The sequence below is a fragment of the Eleginops maclovinus genome, chromosome 16, assembly GCF_036324505.1.
Source record: "Eleginops maclovinus isolate JMC-PN-2008 ecotype Puerto Natales chromosome 16, JC_Emac_rtc_rv5, whole genome shotgun sequence".
Lineage (NCBI taxonomy): Eukaryota > Metazoa > Chordata > Actinopteri > Perciformes > Eleginopidae > Eleginops > Eleginops maclovinus.
The window spans coordinates 22,932,743-22,956,306 of record NC_086364.1 but is presented as its reverse complement, the minus strand read 5'-3'; the positions used below and the strand labels follow the sequence as shown (position 1 = coordinate 22,956,306).

Here is a 23,564-nt window from a genome sequence, read left to right as displayed (position 1 = left end):
TGCTGCTGTTCACTGCTGCTGTTCACTGCTGCCGAGTGAACAGCAGCAGTGAGGCTCCTCCTATCTTCCACGCTGAGGGTGAAGTGAGTCAATGATCCAACTGGGTTTGAACTCCAGGAGCAGCTCTTACCTGGGGGACCTGCTCGATGTCTCGCAGGAAGATTTGTTGGTTGCGGGAGACCGAGGTGGAGCGATGGTAATCCACCAGCTCGTTGAGGGAGTTAAACTTCACCACCCAGAGGAAATACTTCCCCGCACCGTCACGGAGAACCTTGAAGTGCTGGACGTCGTTTCCGAACCTGCGGGAGAGAACAGAGAGGAAACGTAGCATCAGCAAAGGTAGTTTCTGAAAGGAATGAGTCCCAAACCCTGAAGTTTGTCATACAACCCAACATTAGCCTCCTTTAGCTTAGCGGTGGGGACGTGAAGTCATGTGACCGTGCTGTAGTTCCTTTATAGCCCAACATTAGCCGCCTTTAGCTTAGCGGTGGTGACGTGAAGTCATGTGACCGTGCTGTAGTTCCTTTATAGCCCAACATTAGCCACCTTTAGCTTAGCGGTGGTGACGTGAAGTCATGTGACCGTGCTGTAGTTCCTCTATAGCCCCACATTAGCCACCTTTAGCTTAGAGGTGGTGACGTGAAGTCATGTGACCGTGCTGTAGTTCCTTTATAGCCCCACATTAGCCTCCTTTAGCTTAGCGGTGGAGACGTGAAGTCATGTGACCGTGCTGTAGTTCCTTTATAGCCCAACATTAGCCGCCTTTAGCTTAGCGGTGGTGACGTGAAGTCATGTGACTGTGCTGTAGTTCCTTTATAGCCCAACATTAGCCTCCTTTAGCTTAGCGGTGGAGACGTGAAGTCATGTGACCGTGCTGTAGTTCCTTTATAGCCCAACATTAGCCTCCTTTAGCTTAGCGGTGGAGACGTGAAGTCATGTGACCGTGCTGTAGTTCCTTTATAGCCCAACATTAGCCACCTTTAGCTTAGCGGTGGTGACGTGAGGTCATGTGACCGTGCTGTAGTTCCTTTATAGCCCAACATTAGCCGCCTTTAGCTTAGCGGTGGTGACGTGAGGTCATGTGACCGTGCTGTAGTTCCTTTATAGCCCAACATTAGCCACATTTACCTTAGCGGTGGTGAGGTCATGTGACCGTGCTGTAGTTCTTAAAGTTCTTCAATCTTAAAGTGGTGTTAAAATTTGACTTAGATTATTTTCTGCAATAATCCAATGGAGATATAACATTGGCTTCTTGTGGAAGGAAGCAGGGAGATGATGCCTTCATGGTCAGACAACAAAAACATGTCATCACTGCAGCACTTGTTAGTCAGCAAATATTCGAAAAACAGGAAGTTAAGTTAATCTTGCTTCAGAAACCCATGGCACACATCTGATAAGTGAGAACTCAGACTTACTTCTCAGTTTGTTTCACTGGTATTCTTTGTTGGTACACATTATTATTAGTAAGTGTGTTAATTTGTGAAACAGGAAGCCTTCTTTTAATCCTCACTGTCTCTGCCTATACTTGCATCACCCTTTCTAACCGGGCTCTCTCTCTCTCAATGACCCCCTGCAGTTTAAGACGACTGAAGGTATCGTTTCATAGAGACTGACACCCACACACACCAGGTGTAACTTCACAGATGATAGTGATCAGCACACACACACACACCAGGTGTAGCTTCACAGATGATAGTGATCAGCACACACACACACACACCCTTCTTCTGTCCGCTTTGGAATTATTAGTCAAATGAATCGCTGAGCTGATATTGAGAGTCAGACGCTGTGACTAGCAGGAATCCAGACAGTAATTATGATCCATATCTCCCACTTTACATGTGACCTGCAGACGTCTCAGAGGAGGAAGTGAGCGGTGTGTGTGTGTGTGTGTCAGCTAAATCACTAAGTACTCATAGGGCTGAGGTCCAAAACACAAACCATAGCAGGCACTGATGGAAAGTAGCTGAGTATATTTACCAAAGTACGACACATAGTTGAGTGTATCTTGCTACCTGTATGTCATTATGTACATTACATTCAGCTGAGGCTTTTATCCAGTGACTCACAATGAGTGCAATAATCAAGAAACACATTAGCTTTATGCTACTGTGTTGTAGCTAGGTATATAAACCATCGGCTCCACATGTATGATTTAAAGCATGAAAAACCTTAGATATGAGTGAGAGGGGTTCTTGACTCTTTTACTGACTTCTGTTGGTATTCAGTGTTTGCATTTATCAAAAAGCTATGTGTTTATTACCAGGGAAAGGAAGGGGGGGGGTTTGTTTTAGCTTTTGGTTTGTGAAGCACTGCCTCATGTGTATGAAAAGTGCTGTATCGATAAATTTGATTTGATTAAAACAATACTATCCTACAACAGCTTTAAGAGCTATTCGGCACAAGGAGAACTTTTACTTTCCAGACTTTGGGTTTATTTTGGTGGAAATAATCGATATTTTTTACTTATTTGACATTTGAACTCAGAACTTTAACGTGCAATGGAGTAATCCAAAGTATAATGTTGGTATTTTAACTTAAAGGATGTGAGTTCTCCCTCCCTGACACCCTGAGGGTCAGCAGAGGGCAGCACAGAGTCTCTCAGGAATCAGGAAGAGAAGATGAGTCAGAAACACCAAGTATGGAAACACATCACCCCCTCAGTGGTGAGGAGACACGGAGGTAAAGAGGGAGATCTTATTTATAGAAAACACAGTGTGTGTGTGTGTGTGTGTGTGTGTGTGTGTGTGTGTGTGTGTGTGTGTGTGTGTGTGTATGTGTATATCTTACTTCACAGAGAGAGAGAAGTCTCCCGGTGCGCTCTCGCTCTCTCTGATGAGGAAGGCCCCGTCGTGCCTCTGTTTGTTCAGCATCTCCTCTGCTTTGGCTCGGGGGATCTTCCCGAAGAACCACCTGGAGGAAGGGGCAAGGGGGGGGTGGGGGGGAGAGGTACAGGTGAGCATCTGATAAAGCACCTGATAAGCTGACACAAAGCAACCCTACTCGTCTCCTTCAGACTGGGTCCATGGAGTCTTTTAGGAGTGTCAGAGATTCATCTCCCATCTGATTTAGGGCTTTGATTTGTTAAAGGGCTTTCAACTCAAACAGGAGAAAGTCCGTCTAAAAAAAATGTTAAAATACAATAAAAATGGCAAAAAACCCACAAATTATCTGCGATTTTATAACTGCTTTTTCCTTTTCCATTTACACACATATTATCATACACTTTCAGCAATCGTATTTCCTTTCTGTTTGTTGTACGTTGGAATACTTTGACGGGGAATTGTTTCTATCGTGATGATTTTTGTGATAGAATTGTGAATTTTATCATTATTTAGGCTTTGAGGCTTCAAACCTGCCCAACGGGTGACTGCTTCTTCTTTCCCTGTAAAGTGTTGTTCCTCATTTTGTGTATTTTAAGATTGTGCGAAAAAAAAAGTTTAAAAAAAAAGCATTTTGTTGTTTTTTTTATAATAAAAGATGATTTACAAAACCAAATGTATTCAGGTTATTTAAACTTAAATCCAGGCAGACGGAAAGTGAAAAAATATCCCGAGCTACTAACCCTGTATTTGTGTAGTAAATGATTAAGTTAATCAGATAGTAGCATTTAATGATTAGCATTATCCTATTTTTAGAATTACAGTACACTTGAGTGTCGCAGTGAAGCAGCATGGCCACTAAGTTATGAATGATATTGCGTGCAACAGGTCACACACACACATGCTGTCACATACACACAAATAAACCAATTAAAGAAAAGAAAACCAATTACACGCGTCTCAAAATAAGTCAGTTAGATGAATTACTGGAGTTTGCATGATGACTTTTTTTCCTTAGGTTGATTTTACCATGAAATGAGGACGGACATTCAAAGCTTTATTCATGGGAGATTTGAATACTCGTAAAATGACCTCAGTTTGACCACAGTTCACACCAGGAAGTGAGACTAAAGTGGAGCTGGACTTTCCATCCGTACACCAGGAAGTAGATTAGTCACTGTCAACTAGTAGTGACGAAGCCAAAACAAAAATCAAATTTGATGTCGCAAAATGCAAATGTACAACAAGGGAGCTTCTGTGTCATCCTGTGCCAATCTGGAAGCCATCAAAAATAACATTTACTAGGATTCTTCTGAAGTCAGACAGCCGCTGATCACTTCGAAATGTATGAAGCAGTGAGAGAAGTCCCTGACGGAGGGAGTAGAGAGATAGAGAAATGGGGGGGGGGGGTGACAGACCCAGTGAAGGCTCTTTACTGGTGTAAATAATTCAAAAGAACAGTCAGCCCAAAGATGACATGCTGCTCCTGCTTTGCACGCAGGTGAAAATCAATAATGAAGTGAATGGCTTTGCATGCAGCCTCTCTCCCTGTCGATGAACGTGATAGCGGGGCAATGAATGACGGCAGGAAGCAGCCGAGCAGATTTACATATCGTTATGTACTTCTTAAAAACACGCTTCAGGGCAGATTCTCTAGAGATATCTTCATGACGTGGTGGACAGTCGATCCTGGATTTCCGATGCCACCCTAATCAGTACGAGCCTCTCCCACACTTGCTGCTCCACCACTGTAATCCTCAGACTATTAGCCACAAAAACACAATTACTGACGAGCAGGGAAACAGATCTGTTTACAAACAGAAGGGACGCCGTACTGTACTGTGTCTCGCTGCGAGGCTTTCAGCTGTCACCAGACTGACCGCTGCCACTGCTTCTGCTCCATTACTGTCCTGCAGTTCTCTCAGTAAATCTATATCTTCGCCCAGGAAACAAGGTGATTAACTATTGCACAAACATCTAATTCCCACAGGATATTACATCAGTGTAGCATTTATTATTCCACAGCAGAAAGAAAGGTCTGGAATGGGATGTATATCGGCGATTGACATGTACAATTTTTTCCATTAGTGTTCAGGAAAGTGATCTTACGCAGACACAAACACAAGACTGTCTGGGTCTTGGATGCAGTTGAGTTTGATGTTTATCAAAGCAGCTAATTACTGGTGAATGTCTGAAGCTTTTATGCGTCTCAGAAACTGAGGTTATTAACAAGTGTCTAATTGAGACGACTAAACGTCATCATGCCCAACATTAGCCGCCTTTAGCTTAGCGGTGGTGACGTGAAGTCATGTGACCGTGCTGTAGTTCCTTTATAGCCCAACATTAGCCTCCTTTAGCTTAGCGGTGGAGACGTGAAGTCATGTGACCGTGCTGTAGTTCCTTTATAGCCCAACATTAGCCTCCTTTAGCTTAGCGGTGGTGACGTGAAGTCATGTGACCGTGCTGTAGTTCCTTTATAGCCCAACATTAGCCGCCTTTAGCTTAGCTGTGGTGACGTGAAGTCATGTGACCGTGCTGTAGTTCCTTTATAGCCCAACATCAGCCGCCTTTAGCTTAGCGGTTGTCTAAGTTTTATAAACGTTTGTTAATCACTGATCATATTTTCTGCATTGATTCAAAATCCAGTGGAAAAATCCCTTTGACTTTTTAAGGAGGGAACCAGGGAGATGCTGCCTTCAGGGTCCACTACAGAAATATGTTATCCCTGCATCAGTTTATACAAATGTTATTGTGACAGGTTAGAGGATAATACACTCATAACCTGTTACTAGTTGCAACAAGCAGATGCATGGTCATCTTAGGATGTGGTAACACTTTAAACCGGAGCCCATTAAGGCGAGCACCATGAGACAATGAACGGCCTCTCAGTCACTGCAGTCTGTGATTTGTGGTCCTTCTGGGATCCAGCCTTAGTGCAAACAGGGCCCGCTGGATGCTTCACAATAAAAGCCTTGCAGAAATATGTGCAGGAAATGAAAGTGTTGAGCTTCCATTAGCAGACCACAACGATGCTGCTGCTGATTCTGTGGGTAACCTGCTTCCATGCTAACATTGACGTGAAGTCATGTGACCGTGCTGTAGTTCCTCCATAGCCCAACGTTAGCTTTATAAACCATAAAGTGGTGTTGTTATGTGGAGATTATCCTGCTGAACCAAACGCTATAATCCTAAATCAGATTAGCTACCCTTTTGATTTTAACTTCCGGGTTTGGCTACAACAGTACGTCTTCACTGCACCACTCTAAGGATTGTTTTTGGGTTAAAGCAAAGGAATGTGGGACTTTCGACTACTACTACAAACTGTGTCTGGGGCAACACACACACGGACACTGACCTTATTATGGGTTGAAAACTATATTCTTCACGTTCATAGACTGGCCCCCTGCTGTGGAGCACAGTAGATCTGTTGGCTATAAATGCCAGGTCGTTGTCATGCAGTCTGATAAATGGCACAGCCCTTCCTGCTCTCTTTGATGTGGTTCTGATGATAGACAGGAAGTAAAACCAGTCCTAACCCCCCCGATGAGAGGGAAATATTAACTACCATTAAATGGAAAAGGGCAGTGATATCTGCTGGCAAACATCTTCCATGATGTGTATGATGAAATTGGTTGGGATATAACATTTAAATATTCCGTTGTTGTCGAATCATATTGAATTGAATTTAAAGACCCATGAGTTTAACAGAACGCTGTGAGAGGGATTTAAATACACAATTATGTATTGTCACGTCATGATGTCTACACCATCAATGCAGGGTGCAATATATGAGTCAGCAGCTTTAAGACATGGAGAAGCTATTATTTTCCACTTCGCTCCGATGCAGTATTTACACCGGAAAGTGGGCGGGGCTTAATTTGACCAGAAGTGACGTTAGCGCCTCATATTTTTCTAGAAAAACCCTGTGCTTCTTGTTTTTTTTACCATGTATGCTACTGATTTCAATTCTATCAACCTGTAAGTGACTTTTGATTTGATATGTTAATAATACAGATTTTATTTAGCATTTTTTAATATAAGCTGCATGTAAATGTTCCCGCTGTATGACCAATAAAGCATTTCTGATTCTCTATGTCGATTATTTTGTAGACAAACCTCGCATGCATCAATGTGTTGAAACGGAAAGCCTCTAATGATTACCAGAGGTTAAGTGTTACAGATGTATAAGCCACAGATAAATATTGATTCCCCATAACCATAATAGAGACTGTCAGGACGTGAGTATTGTCGTTACCCTGGCACAAAGGGCAGACCATAAAGCAAGCAGTAAAACAACCCCGCCATGATGACATCCCCCACCGCCCCCAAAAATGGAAGAGGTACATCTGATCGCACCGGAGCCATAATGCAATAAGGTCAATATTCAATTAAGCGTGAGAGGCCGGGAGCACATTCATAAAGAGAGGAGTAATCTGGCACTGAGCGCAGGTCCAGAGGTAATGTCCTCTAATGATCCACTGAAGTGCTCACACACACACACACACACACACACACACACACACACACACACACACACACACACACACACACACACACACACACACACACACACACACACACACACACACACACACACACACACACACACACACACACACACACACACACACACACACACACACACACACACACACAATTAAATCCTTGAGTGTAAGAGTGGAGAGGACAGTCAACCTGATAAAGTAAAGTGTCCGGATTTATCACAGAGGAGGTTTAGGTGAATAGGGCGAATCAAAGGGGGGGGGGGCTGGATTTATAACACAATAAATAATACAGCAGTGGTTGTTCTAGACTCAGTTGTTCTTCAAAATAACTTTAACAGAAGCGTCTTTAGCTGCTATATAATTACCAACTGAAAAAAAAGATTTGAAGTCAAGAGTTAATTATTGTTGACATTTTCCTAAATTATTTATTTATATTTCTAACGGTATTTTAAAAAAATGATTACAAGATGTATTTAAAAACCTTGAATTGCCATTCATTCCATCAACTTTTTAAAATAATAAATAAAAAGACAGATTTGTGTTTGTGCAGATTTAACCGGGACGAAGAATAAACAAAATAGACGAAAATGAACAAAACTATTTCTGAATTGTGTCTTTGCCTCAGACCGACTACTTCTTGGACCTGTTTGCATTTTGTTCCTTAATAAAAGGTTTTAAAAAACATTAACAAAGTAACGTTAGATCGCTTCAAGTCAGTGTCTTTAAATCTTTCTTTCATTATTAAAAAATAGAAGGAGATGTTGAATCTGGGAACACATTTGTTCTCGCCAGAATTGATTTATCTTATGAAGAAGATCAGCGGCACAGTAAACCCCTGTAGAGCATACGGCACATACTCTCTTTAAGTCACATATAATACTCACGGGTGGGCTTTCATCTCTATGTAATTCTTGGGAATGAAGCCGTCTTTTCCGTTTAGCTCCGCCTTGTACCAGTTCTGATCACACTCTTCATTTAATACCTGAGGAGAGAGAGAGAGAGTTCAGGTTAGTGCCACATATATACAAATGTCAACAATGGGCAGGGATCGACCTCCTAAATTTAGCTCAGAGTCACTTCCTTTCATTTCCTGTCGCTGCAGAAGGTGCGTGTTAACAGCCGGGTAAATATTGAGAGATAACAAAACAGCGGGCGAATAAAATCGAACAATTTGAAACGCTTCAGAAGATAGATTATAATTAAAAAGAGGCAATAACGAGTGTGTGTTTGACAAGAGCCGAGGAGCCTCGTTAAGCAGCGACACACAGAGCTGTGAAGGATTCATGTCGGAGTGTGTTACAGTGCAGCGGTGTGTGTCCACGTTCATCTGCAAGCACCACTTTGTCGACTTATGAGTGTGCTGTGTGAGATGGGAGGCGCTGAAATAAAACCTTCAGGCTGCAGCAGCTCAAAAAGGAGTGTTGCTCCATTCTTAATCACAGTTTCGATCATTTTTTTGACGCTTTTTTATAGGCCGCCCGCAGCGCAAGGGTTCCCTCCATACAAAGCAAATGGGATTTTGGAAAATTGCATTAAAGGATCTCTGTGATGATCAAACGTTTATGACAATTTGTTAATAGCATAAGTGTAACAGCCGGAAGTAAAAAGCTAATGTTGGGCTATAAAGGAACTACAGCACGGTCACATGACTTCCCGTCACCACCGCTAAGCTAAAGGAGGCTAATGTTGGGCTATAAAGGAACTACAGCACGGTCACATGACTTCACGTCACCACCGCTAAGCTAAAGGAGGCTAATGTTGGGCTATAAAGGAACTACAGCACGGTCACATGACTTCACGTCACCACCGCTAAGCTAAAGGCGGCTAATGTTGGGCTATAAAGGAACTACAGCACGGTCACATGACAGTTAGAGTGGCTAGTTATAGGATGGTAAGTCTTGATAAGATTTTGCAGTGTCTCCTGATGTTTTTTTATTTTGACCAAGAAAGAATTTGTTATAGCTTGTTGAAAGAGTGTGAATCACATGTGTATATCACATGAAGTGTGTTGGCACGATATCCAGCGTACTCACACAAATTCACAGGCACAAATATCTCAACAATCACCAGTTGTTCCGCCTTGCCATTTGGAGAATTTCAACATATTGCCCAACACTTATCTAGACATTTACACATTTCAGAGGAAAACTGAGCAACACCATAAAAGCAACCTCATGCACACTGAGAGCCCATATGAACCCAGCTTCTGACCAGCAAATACCAGCGAACAGACACAGGATGTGGTACACGTGTCCCAAACCCAAGCTGCAATGTGTTTGAATTCCTTGAACGGCTTGAAATAAAAAAACACATTAATCTCTCGCTCTCATCCAGTCAGTCAGAGCCTGAAGAGTGACTCATCTTTACTCAGTCAGGGTAAATGCAATTTCATTTACCGTCTTTGATCGCAACTCATCTGCATAATTCAAAGGAAACAAAAATGTGCAGAGGCATGCATGCAATCCTGAATGCAGCAGTGCTGACGTTTGCAGACAGAAGCGTCTTGTGGCATCAAAGAAAATATAAATCTACATCTACATTTTCTTCTTCCTCTCCTCTCAAATTCATAATTCCCCACTAACCCAGCCCAGGACAGCTGTCCAATTTGGCCCCGGTGCAGTATGAGTGTCCGGGGTGTATTTGCTCAAGTGAGCCTGCAGAATGCCAGCTGTCACCACCGACCCCCACCCACCACCACCACCAACCCCCAGCTGCTCACCCAGCATTACCGGATCAAGGAGTGGCCGTCGACCAAAAACAGAAGCAGGTTGAAATAATCGGGGGCGGGGGGTGCTGTGTAAGTGTAACACAGTAGACTTATATAGGGGTGATGGACAAAGAGATGGGGAGAGCACGGACGCTGGTAGACCCCCACCCAGTACAGACTGTAGCATCTTGTGAATTAACCGCTGGATATAAGCATGTTTTTGCACACGCCACCATCACTTTAATGTTAAAAATGTTAAGTCCCATTAAGTCCCAGCATGCCTCTCTCTCCCCGCTGCTGGATGGATAAAGGATTCCTTATCCTGATGTGGCAGTGTTAGAGCCAAGACTCACACAAAGAGCCTGAGCCTCGGGGTGTGTGTTGTGTGTGTGTGTTGACACACCAAACAGACCTTTAAGAGCTCGCTGCTACAAAGACACACTGATCTAACACACTGTGTGGCTTTCAGGCCGGCGGACTCACAGCTCTCTGCTCACATTTGCACTGGCATTGTCAGATCGTGGTCGACTGCCTGTGAGGGACAACGAGACCGAGACTGCAGACATGAGACTGGTTCTGGGAGGCACAGCAGTGCTTTGACATGGGGCTGCACATGGGCTGGTTTCTGTGTGAGAGCGGAGAGGGTCGCCACTGTAGGAACAGATGGAGCTGACAGTGTGACAGCAGCAGAGAGGACACCCTGTACATCACACATTACAGGGGATCACAGTATGAACACTACAATACGAGGATATAACCTGTGTAGCGTACGTTACACAGAGGAGAATCACAGCGTCTCTCCAGGACAGTATCAGCTTTTCCATTCTTCAGCTAAATGTCAAAAAATGTGGCCGTCATGCCAAAAAAAATCTGGAATCATGTTAAAATAAAGTAAGAAACCCTCTGAAATCTCTTACCAGTTACAACACCGTGCATGTTTGTTTGACCCCCCTTGTTAATAACAAAGATGAATCCCAGATTAATATTATGAATAACGCTCTTACAGTTTTGAATGATCGACAGCCCTACAGTAAGAGAAACACCGACATGTCTTATAGATGCTTCGAACTCCGAATGACCCCCTTTTACTTTTTGCCAACAACAGACAGGGCTTAACACAGGCATACAGAGCAGCAGCTACAGGGGGTCCAGGGTTAAACCCCCGCCGGCCTCCAACCGCAGAGATACATTCAGACTGTAAAAGCATACACAATGATCCTTAATGAAGAGTGTATCAACCCGACGGAGAGGAGAATTAGGCTGATCATGTGTTTTAGCTGTTAAATAAAAAAAGCTATTAATACCTAACAGCGCATCTTCTCCTGGGGCGGTTCATCGAGCACAGACAGTCGCTCCTACTGACCAAACCATGAGAAGATTCTTAGAAATATTACATTTTCTAAGAAGTTCCTCACTTAGGAGGAGCTTCTGCATAAACCTCCCTTATAAAGAACAGCTTTGAGAATTGAAGAGGATATTTGAAATGTTTCCTAATGTGAGGTTAGACCGTGTGATAACTAACTTACTTGGTTACCGACACGATGAAGAAACTAAAGAACAGAAATTCAACAACGTTTATCAGGTCACTCTCTTTCTCTCACGGTGCAAAAAGAAAAGAAGGATATTAAGCAACCAGTCACGCTAACATTAATTACACTCTAATCTGAGTTTTTCCAATTGAAATGGTATTGTAATTTCAGGGTTTACTTCCAGAAAACTGTAGAAGAGGCGCTAACGTCACTTCCTGTCTAAATCGAGCCCCGTCCACTTCCAGGTGTAAATCCTGCATCAGAGCGAAAGTGAAAATAATAGTGTCTTCATGTCTTAAAGCTGCTGAGTCATATATTGCACCTAAAAAACCTAAATAAATCCAGAGTTTCTTTACTTCCTCTCCAGAAAAAAGGAGAGTAAAAGAAAGGATCAGAAATCTCAGTCTCAGTGTCAGCCTGCTGCCTGCCGCTCGTCCCCCGGCAGACCCACCGGACATCCATCCCCTATTTATTCTCCGTAAGCTGTCTCTGCCGTCGGACCAGACATCTGACCCCATCTCCATATTTCTGGACTCATTAAAGCCTTTCTGACCATCAGAGATATTGTTTCCTGGCATCACTTTAACATTTCACGGGGAGAATCTGTATTTTGGTTTGAGGGGGGCGCCCACAGTGAGAGGAGCAGAGTTACCGGTTTGGACAAAACCCTGGTCATCTTATATTTTAACTATTGCATGGTCCTTGTTCAAATAAGTATCCAATTAAATGTGAATAAGCTACAGCATACGTAGGCCTGTGTATCTATGAAATGTGTAGGCTGCTTTTAAAGAAGGGCTTTCAATTTATTCAATGTTTTATAGATTGGTATTCATTTTTACACCGTAGAGAATCATTCTATACCTTTCTATAACCTTATATTACTGATGAATCACAAGTCTCCCAGTGTCTAGTTTAGTGTGCCAGTCTACGGTGCATTTTATCATCATTTAGAAGGAGATCTCTGGCAGACAGACCAGCCCGTATGAACCGAGTAACCTTTAATAATTACCCAGTCTACAACCAGAGCTAGTAATACAGCCAGCAGGTGTCGATGTATACCGTATGCCTGAGCTTATAGGAAACACTAAGGTGCTTAAGTGAATTTTCCAGGATATTATTAAAAAGAAGCCAGTGTTTGTAATGTCCTGGTTTGTGTTTCATATCCAAGGACTGGAAGTGTTTGAGGGTTCACTCTTTAAAGCATACAGTAAAACTCAGCTGACACGCTGCAACACATCGGTGTCACGTCCTTTGTGCAGCGGGACGTACGCTCACATGCACCCTGTGTTGTTGCTGTGGGATGTCAACAACAACAACAGCATGGCTTTTAAGGCCCCAATAAACAAACAACTGGGAAACTTGTGCAAGTATAGAATATCCATGTCAGGCTGAAAGCGAGGGTTCAATCTGCTTATGTTGATTCTTTTTAAACCTCGTTGATAAATGCTGCTTTATTCAAAGACGCTTTATCCTCCTTTTGAACAAAATGAATTTAGTAGCTACAGTTTCAACCAAAGACGTTATTGTTGTAGCTGATTTTTATTTTAGAAATAGATGGTGTTGTTGTTAAACTTCAGGCAGCATGTTACTGAATGATGTCAGAGCTTTGAGAAACTAAATGTCTTGGAACTTCTGAACAAAATAGTCTTCTCTTAAAATGTCCAATTCTAAATTTGTTGGATTGAAATTGAAATACTTTCTGTTTAGTGTCTGGCTCTCTATTCTCAAGCTTCACATAATTGGGGTGTGTCCAATGTGAAGACAGAGGCACTGCCATTCTGTGGAAGCGCTGATTGAACAAATCAGAGGAGGCAGCTGCAGAGAGAGGGAAACAGACTTCTACAGACGTGTCAGCTCAGGGATGGGCTTCTCCGATCCCCTCCACACAGCACTACGGACATCCATTAGTGAGTTTTTCGACCACAGGCTGTGCCGTGCCGAGGCGCTGTGGTGAAGAAACAACCCGCATGCTGCTCCTCCGGCACGAAGAGAACCCTCTTATCTTACAATATCTTTTCTACATCTGTGGTGCAGCATCCTCAGCACAGCGTCTTAGGACCACTGACTGACGGAGGTTACTGACTCATGATGAAAGCTGTTTCAGTGAGTGTTACGTCAAAGCAAATTAGAGCTTCATGCAGCGTTCAAGGGGCCAGTGTCCTGCACTCTTTAGTAGGAGTCAAGAGCAGTGTGTACCAAATTTTGTGAAAATGGAAGCGACCATCATTTTCCATGGGCTCATACCCTCCAAAATTCAAAGGGTTTCGATCTACTCAGAGAGGGTTTGCTAAAAATGCACGGAATAGCAAGAATTCACAATTCAACATCAAATTGACATTTTTTCCAATCTACTTTCTAAGAAAAGTCTGTTAAAGTTTGTTTAAAACACGGGGAAATTGCACTTAATTCAAGATGTCCGACTTCCAGGTGGGACCTAATGGGAGCTAATTGGAAACATGGTTCTGGAATATTGGGGCAACTAAATGCAAGAACATAAAGACCTTAAACTCATATCACAGTATTTACCCAAACTGTGTCACGGTATTTATTTATGTTTCAATGATTGGAAATCTATTTACATTTATACCTTTTGGCCCCCACAATAACACACCTGATCAGTGGGGGCTCTCATGAGGCGGAAGGAATCAGGATGCATAGTGCAAAAAGTCAACCAAAGAACTTACAACAAAAGCACTGTTTGAAAATGTCAACAAATCCCCTCGCCTCTGAAACTGCAGAGTGCATATTTAAACACTTCTTTTAGGATTTGTGATTGGGGACTCCTTTTACTGTCGCACCGCTCGATCACCTTTCGCCACTTTTCCAACGGTATATGAGAGATGTATATCATACTGCATAAAGTTATAGTTTCCATTTTTGTTTAAAGGAATATTTGAACACTTTGAGAGGTATGCTTCTTAGTTTTCTGGTGAAGTTCTGAAACAAATGTCATGTAGGTCCATGATATACTAAGGCAAGCAGATAGTTCGGCCTACAGACTAAAAGCAGGAGGGACAAACTAACCCATATCTGTCAAACAAACCTACATTAGCTCACCAATAAAATGTTTATCGTTATATGATAATCCGTACAAAAACCCAAGGCAATCAGCTTTGTATTGCCAGGAACAAAGAAGCCTGAAATAAGTCTGAACATAAAACACTGAGACCTCTCAAAACAAACAAAGGTTCCTATCCTGCGGCATCCAACCTGATATTTATTACATTTCCTCCCCCCAAATGATTATCTTTATAGCCGTCAGGAGACATTTGCTGAACCCGTTTAGAAAGACAAAGCCTGGATACCGAAAGGGAGTGATAGAGATGAAGAAAAAGCATCAAATAAAACCTCGCCTCCGGAGCGACATTTGAACTTAAATGCTTACGGCTCTGAAAACCCAAAGAATGGCAGCCCGGGAGGAAAGCAGAAATAAAATATTTGCTTGGCTGGCAGTTTTTTATAAACCATACAGTGAGCAGACAACCGCAGCATTGTCTGAACTGAGCTCTGTCTCTGTCTCAAACCAACATCTCTCTCCCTCTCTCCCTCCCTCCCTCCCTCCCAAGATTTTTGTGTCTCTTTAATCTGATTGAGCCACAATAGTTGTAGGAGGTTCTGTTTGAGAGGATTATGTCCTCCACTGCTGCCACTGTAGACACCGTCCTCCCATCACACGCTAAAATATTACAGCATTCACAAAGAAAGCATGGCTATGTGTTCCTCAAGAGACCCTCTACCCCTAATTCAGTGTCTCTCTGTGAAGCTGTGAAGTTACACGGTGGTATCTGTGAATCCATCAACGGCACAAACCTTATTTTGGAGAAGAGATGTAGTTGGGGTTGGTGCGGAGAAACTGGATGTGTCTTTATTTTACTATGCCATTTAATCATGTTGAAGAATTTTTGCATGAAGTATGGCTGCAGCATTTGGGAAAAAATAACTAATTGAGATTATTTTACAATAGATATGATTCAGGTTTTTGGAGGGATTGATCATTTTACATCTAAATGATCATGTTGGGATTTTTTTATGGTCAAAAATCCTTCAAAATAATGAATGTAAATGGATATGGGGATTGTCAGTGGCAAAAACGTGCAACTTTCATCTGTTTTCAGGGGTCTTTTTGACTTTAGACGGAAGAAAACAATAGACAATGTGTTAGTATATGCATTACGGCTGCAGGAGTTGGAAAAAATAACACATTGGGATGATTTGCAGCTGCGATATGATTCAGGATATTGAAGGGAAGTGATCATTTCTTGCATAATTCTTCTGATTTGAATTAAAAACATATTAAAATGATCATTGGTTTCTTTATTTAAGTCTGTAGAGTACTGATTGTAGGCCTGGATATCTCTGCAGTGCCACAATAATTAAGATTTCATTATTTTGCCTTTAAGGGATAATGTGCTTCCTATAGTTTTCAAACTCATTTTTTTGCAATTTTGATAAAATCTAGATTAATTGTTCATCCCGAGCAATATAAAATATGCCTTAAAGGACAGAGGTTGTTGGGTTTACCACTTTTTTAGTGGGTTTATGAGGTAATTCCATAGCTATGTTAAATAATATTCGTGAGGACCAACATCGAGCACAGATCTATTTTGGTTTGACTCGGATGGGTGCAAGTGAAGACGACAAGGAGATTAAATCCAAATCCTATCTTTCCTGGCCACCTAAACCTGAATGCCACGAAGCAAATCCTCCGTATAAACCTTAAGTATGTGAATTAAAGAAAAAACCACGCTCCAGAAGTCCTGGTTGCATAAGGTGCACGAAGGACAGACTGAGTAAGCATCGTCTGGCACGAGATGGAGAAGGAGATGGAGAGTGGCGGCAGCGGGGGGCAGAAAAAACAAGATGATAAATAAAGCACATGTCTGCACAGTCTGCATGGGATTGCAATAAATCAGCAGCAGCAGGGATTACTGTGGAGGGGTGAGTTAATCTGAGCGTGCGGCAGGTCATTCAGAGAGACAGAGAGCTGAGGTTCTATCAGGACCCTGCTGGGGGTGCCAAGAAGTTCCTGACACTGAGAGGGATAACGTCTGTAGCGAACAAAGCTGAAAAAATATAACTGCTGCTGAGGTGTAGTGGTGAGTAACTGTGGAGCTGCAGGGATATCCAGGCCTACAAGTGGTTTTCTACAGACTTTACTCAACATAAACATGATCATTTTAATGTGGTTTTCAATGAAAAGGAGAATAAGGATGCAGAAATGATCCCTGTAAAGCACATTTTACTCCAAGTCCAGGCAATAATAGCCTTTCGTACATCTACTTCTTATGAACAAAGTATAATTTAACAGCTTCCCATTTACTCGTATACTCCTATAGCCTTTCCTATGGCATGCTTGTTTCACCATGTGCTTTCACTGGTAGACACCACGTGTCTATACTGGTGCGCTAATCCCACCACCACCTGTCTCCAATGTATAAAACTGCCTTCAACACAAAAGCATTAAAAATAGCTTTGATTAACTAAAGTAATTAAACTAAATAATAACAAGATCAATTACTGCCTGATTATCTAATCAGAACATAGAAAATGATTGGTAAAAACAATCACATGACTTCACGTCACCACCGCTAAGCTAAAGGAGGCTAATGTTGGGCTGTAAAGGAACTACAGCACGGTCACATGACTTCACGTCTCCATCGCTAAGCTAAAGGAGGCTAATGTTGGGCTGTAAAGGAACTACAGCACGGTCACATGACTTCATGTCACCACCGCTAAGCTAAAGGAGGCTAATGTTGGGCTATAAAGGAACTACAGCACGGTCACATGACTTCAGGTCACCACCGCTAAGCTAAAGGAGGCTAATGTTGGGCGTGATGACGTTTAGTCGTCTCATTTAGACACTTGTTAGCCACCACTGTTTTTAAATTCACCAGTGGGGTATTTGCTGAAGTACTTTATGTTGTAGAACAAAACTTTAAAGCTGATGTAAACAAAAAGCAGACACATTTCTGGGTTTTAAGACTCATTCCTGCACCATTTCGTGGTATATCAAACACATTTCAAACAAAAATGATCAGCTGTTCCTCCCTTGTGATATGGAGAGGGTTAAGTCCCTGCAGTTTGAGGCGTGTGACGGTTGGGTGTGAGTGGTGTGAAGACACGCAGGTCAACATTTTGCTTTGTTTGGCAAAACAGCTTTCGAATAAAAACACAAGCCGTCAAAATGAGTTCGACCTCCTTTGCTCCCAGCAGGGGGGGTGGGGGGGTGGGATGAGTGCCAATCCAATGCAGAAAGACACACAAAGAGATTACATTGGATTCCAGTAAATGAAGGCTTGTATACTCTTGTAATGATGCTGGGGGTCATTAGCAGATGGGGGGCCTCCCTGACAGAATGAGCAGTAAATAAAGATGCTTTCACGTCATTATTTATTAAACGGAGTTTCAAAAGGGAAGAAACATACATGTTATTTGGTTTAGTGGTCTGTAATTAATTGCTATCATGTACACTATGTCACTTCCTGTGAGGGCAAAGCAGCTGTGTGTCATTTCAGACAAGGCTTCAAGGCAGAAATCCAAACAGTGCGCAAAAGGTACAACATGCAGTTTACTAAGAAGATGTCCTTTTATATTTGTAGTTAACTTTATCTACTGTCTGTGTCCGAAATCTAAAAAAAGTTGTGTTAAAACTACAAAGAAGATTGTATAGATGAACCTTCATTTATCCTCCTAGGAGGAAATTCAGTTTTTCCACTTTGGATTTATACAGAATATACACAGTGCACACATTACAGAGAGGTGCCAGAGTGAAGACGCTTCCCAGGGGGTGAACGGTCCTCTTTCCAGCTACCAATCCACACTCCACATATTTCGGTCCGATCGGGACGTGAACCGGCGACCCTTTGGATCCGAGACCAAGTCCCTACAGACTGAGCTACCTTTGGGTTGTGGACATACATGATATTTGAGGATGTAATTTTTTCCCCATCATGTATAAATCAAAATCATATCAATAACCAAAAGGAGAGTTTAGACATCAATCCCACAATACTTCACTGTGGCTTAAAACTCCACCAACTCTCAAAACCAGGTAATTATCAAACTTCATAAAGTAACACCTCTATTACCAACTGTTTTAGGTGTAAAAAGGATGGATTTGAGCTACATTAAAATGCTTTTATAACCCAGGACATGTTGTATCAAGGGATTAAAATGATTGTCTTCATCTGTTTGACTCCAGGATACAAAGGCAGTTACTGAAGCGAAAGTTTTACAACGCTTGGAGAAAATATGGAAAAATATGAAGCCACCAGGCAAAGAAATTGTGTGGTAAACTCTAACAAACAGTGAGGGAGATAATTGATAAGGAAGGATCATTTTAGCCTCTCTCTTTTCTCCTCTCAAAATCAATCTTCCCCGGGGGTGGGCTCTTACATGATGTTGTTGGTCACAGCTTGGATTCTCAGAGCCGTTTATTTTTGCCAAAAACCTTCTATTGACTCGTGCTTTAAAAGAAGAAATCAGTAGTGCTAAACAGATGTGACAGCTTAGCGAGCGTGTGCATTTAGGAGCAACTGCTGCAGTGATACGGTGTTAAGAAGGATCTGATGCAAACGCCAGCTGCTGTTGGACAGATTAACCCCCCAAACATGAGGGGAACCAAAGTCAGTGGAAGCCAATATTTGTTGAGGCATTGCATCCTAGGAATATACGCCACCAGGGCCTTTTCAGTCACGTATTAATCGTGTATTAAAAAGGACCACTGCCCCAGAGAGTTGGCATTTCTACCTGTTAATCACGTTGGCTTTTAATCCAATCCTTCCACTGGGCATTTCTCTAAACACAGCAAAACTAAATCTAAGCAACCGTTTAACTCTTGCACTTTTTAAGTAAATTCCAAGTTGAATTCAGTCTTTGCTAACTACTAGGGCTGCACAATTAGTCCATATGTTATTAAACCATATCATGCACAGTATTTGGTAAATGTATGTGCTAACATCTTTAACGAGGTGGTGGAGCTGCAGAGGAATATCCTGACCATCTTATTTCCAGACTTATTACAGCATATGTGTTTGATACAGACCCCTATGAAATAAAAATGATGATGATGATGATGATGATGATGATGATGATGGGATATGAACGAATATCCAATATTGGAAATAATATTTCAACACCATCTGTAAATTTGGTATTTTCCAACAAACTGCTTCAGAAAAATATGCATTTAGATGAAAACCGAACAAGAAAAAGTACTTTTTAATGAAGCTTTGGACTCAAGTAGCAACCGTGACACTATTTGTACAAAAGTGTCACACATTTCAGCGTTTAGTGTCCACGGTTTGGGAAGTGGGGAGCATCCTTCCACCTTGTGTATGATACTTGGTGTAAAGAAACGTTTTGATATAGTTTAAACATGGCCTCCATTTACTTCATAAATAAAATGCTTTTGGATTCTGCACGCACTATGGAGGAAAGAGTTAAAGGTTTGCTTAAAATATGTAAGTTAATTGGGGTAAGTAACTCATATACAAATGGTAATTGTGTAGCTGAAGTTTTCCTTTGAACTGATCAGTTTCTGGACTATATTTCGCTCGTAAGCTGCCGATTGGAAAGCTGAGAAGGGAGAAAAGAGAGAGAGAGAGAGAGAGAGCGATAACGTCTGGTTTAAATACAGAGGTCTGTGACTTCATGGCTCATCAGGAGGGAGTGATGTGGAGATGAGAAGGACAGAAATCTAATTACAGCTCTCTGACTCAACACTACTGAGAGGAAGAGCAGCCAGAAGAGAGGCGAGAGAAGAAGGGTGAGAAACACAAACAGTGACGAAGGGAAGAGGAGACAGAGGAGCACTTTGAGGAATCACACTCCTTGTGATCAGCTTAGGAAAACTCCTCGGGGGAAAATGACATAAAATGAGGGCATCTCTCTTTTTCCAAGTGAGCGTTTCTGTGGAGCGTCCTCCATCTGCGGTGGCTGGCTCGCTAAATGCCTTTCTGTGAGAGCCCATCAATCCACTGAAAGAGAAAGTTGTCTATTCATTTCCCATGCTGCACTGCGTCCCTTCTTTTCTACAGTTCCCATTAGAGGCAACATCCAAAATGCATCTGCTGTCCCGCTGAGATATTCTCTCTCCCTCCTCTTTTCTTTCTTGCTTTTAAGACGTCAAAATAATGTAGAAGAGGTCCAGAGAATAGAGAATGAGAGTGACATCGACTTACATTTTGAAAGATGTTTTGGTTTTGGACTATAAATGGAAACAGAGTTCATTGAGTTAGAATTCTCCCCCAGGATTCTCGACATTATTACGTTATGCATGTCCAATCAAAAACATCTCCCACTCCGTTCTCAGTACAACTCGTACAAGCCTTCATCATCTCCCGCCTGGACTACTGCAACGGAAACTGTCCCGGGGTAAACCCTGGACCGGCTCTAGTATGTCCAGAACTCTAGGGTCCTCACCCACAGCCCTACCCTCCGTCACCTCCACCAGCTCGCGGTCAAGTCCTGCGTCACCTATAAACTCCTCCTCATCATCTACAGGTCCTTCCATGCCCTTTCCCCTCAGTACCTCACTGATCTCCCTCGTCTTCGGGTTTCTTTGGGAGTATTTCCTAGTCCGATATGAGGTTCCGAAGTCAGAGGGGGTCGTATTCGTATTCTGCACAAACTGTAAAGTCCACTGAGTCTTAAATGAAACGATGAATTGACTGCATTATTCTTCTCATTAGCAATCAAAATATAATAAAACTAGAAAACTGTTGATGAGAGCAGTGGCTGTATAATTGCATGCCTCTTCCTGTGCTTGCTGTATGGGAACAGTAAATTAAACAGAACCCTCTACATTTCCCCGCTGTGGGGCCAGTAAAGGGTTTCTGATTCAGATTTCTGACCTTTATAGGGCTTTTATTTTTGAAGGGGTGTTGGTTTGGTGAGAGGGGAAGTAAAATGGTCATGGTCTGACTCTCTTTTAGGAGGATCTGCGTCAAACTGATTTGTCTAGTAGGTGTGTTTTCAAACATTTGTAGGGTAGGGTATCTGCAGCTGCACAATACTTAATTAAAACTGGTATTTTAACTGATCATTTAGATGATTGCCGTCAATTAAGACCTTTCTGTCCATGGGAAGTGTTCAAAAAGAAGGGAAGATTTAGGATATATGGATTGAAAAAGTTCTCATAAAGACCACTGCCCACTTTGGCTCCAAATAATAAACTGCCAAATGAAATAGATATGAATGAACAGGAAATGTCTGACTTTAAAAGGTTATCAGAGTCACCCTCATGTCCCGACCTCACATGTTCAGTACAGAGTGTTTTCACCATGCCGTATTAAAATGATATGCATTTCCTCCAAGTCCTCAAATGCTCTGCCCTCAATAGCTGCTCTTTGTTGTGCAATAAGCTTTAACATGGAGCTTTAAACTGAGAGGTTTTTTTAAGGGGGACAAAATGTATCATGAGGCTTTACACAGCGGGAGTTGTGGTCAAAGGATGAGTCTGAATCGATATACATAGCCACATTCAGAGTTAAAAATAATGTGTGTGCTATATTGTTCCCTTATTCATTTACATTGGAACAAGACGACGTCATGTTGGGATTTGGGAATGTTTTGGACATGTTAAATAGATGTCTTTGGACAGATTCATACAAAGTTAGATGAATCTTAAAGTAAGGCAGTAGTTGAATCTGTACACGTTCTGCACACAATGCTGCAATAAATCACATTTTGAAGATATGAAAATTACAGTCATAAAACCTGACAGGGACGACAGAGTGATGATGAGAGTGTTTCAGTCCTCACTTTACACTGATGCGCTCAGAGTCAATTAAAAAGGGAACGTTTAAGGTGAGAGTGATTTCTGACAGTGCCCTTAAAGAGTGGTGCAGGAATGAGTCCTAAACCGAGTCAGCATTTTACCGCTTCCTGTTTACTCGTCAAGAAGTTTTTTTCTAATGTGTTTTTGGTTGGTGGCATGAAATAAGGTCTGTGGTTCACAAAAGCTGAGGAGATTTTTGTTCTACGACTTAAAATACATCAGTAAATACCCCACTGGTGGATTTCAAAACCACCGTTGCTAACAAGTGTTTAAATGAGACGACTAAACGCAATCACCCCCAACATTAGCCGCCTTTAGCTTAGCGGTGATGACTAGGGTCATGTGACCGTGCTGTAGTTCCTTTATAGCCCAACATTAGCCTCCTTTAGCTTAGCGGTGGTGACGTGAAGTCATGTGACCATGCTGTAGTTCCTTTATAGCCCAACATTAGCCGCCTTTAGCTTAGCGGTGATGACTAGGGTCATGTGACCGTGCTGTAGTTCCTTTATAGCCCAACATTAGCCTCCTTTAGCTTAGCGGTGGTGACGTGAAGTCATGTGACCATGCTGTAGTTCCTTTATAGCCCAACATTAGCCTCCTTTAGCTTAGCGTGGTGATCTGAAGTCATGTGACCGTGCTGTAGTTCCTTTATAGCCCAACATTAGCTCTTGGTGTTAATATGTGGAGATTATCCTGCTGAACAAAAAGTTAGTTTGACACAGAGATTATGTGCTGCAATAATCCAAAACCCAATGAAAAAGTCCCATTGGATTTTTGTCGAGGGAACCAGGGAGATGCTACCCTCCTCCCTGCCTCGCTCTATGGTAACTGTACTGCTGCTACTCTTTGCATACGGTCTATACAAACGGTTCCTGAGCCCAATTTACTGCTCCAACAAGCTGTGAGCCAGCAAGGCCACGGATACCAATGGAGAGCGTGAACTCAGTGGAGCAGGGTTCAACTCCAGCCTCAGCAGCGGGCTTATTAAACCATGCCCAGTTGGGCAGCTATTAGACACGATGAGTGGGAAGTCGGTCGGACAAATAAGTGTCACAACATTGAAACAGGAGAAAGGCAGGAAGAGGTTTATGCAAACACACTCTCCTCCATTACTAAGCTAAAGCAATATTTGCAGTTTCCACATCGCCTTCCATTGGCTTGTGGAACGGCAGCGTGTTGGTAGAGGCGTCACGAGAAGAAAAGGGGTTTCTATTTTAAAAA

At 42.3% G+C, this 23,564-nt stretch overlaps 1 protein-coding gene across 2 annotated transcripts in view; it reads right to left on the bottom strand.

Moving 5' to 3' along the window:
- grb2b (growth factor receptor-bound protein 2b) overlaps positions 1–23,564 on the bottom strand; it is a 40,652-nt gene that overhangs the window by 3,000 nt on the left and 14,088 nt on the right. For both annotated transcript variants that reach the window (XM_063904252.1, XM_063904253.1), the window contains exons 3-5: positions 8,212–8,309; positions 2,791–2,913; positions 131–299 (exon numbers count right to left, since the gene is read on the bottom strand). In XM_063904252.1, the coding sequence (XP_063760322.1) occupies positions 131–299; positions 2,791–2,913; positions 8,212–8,309 (390 nt within the window). The remainder of the gene's footprint in view (positions 1–130; positions 300–2,790; positions 2,914–8,211; positions 8,310–23,564) is intronic.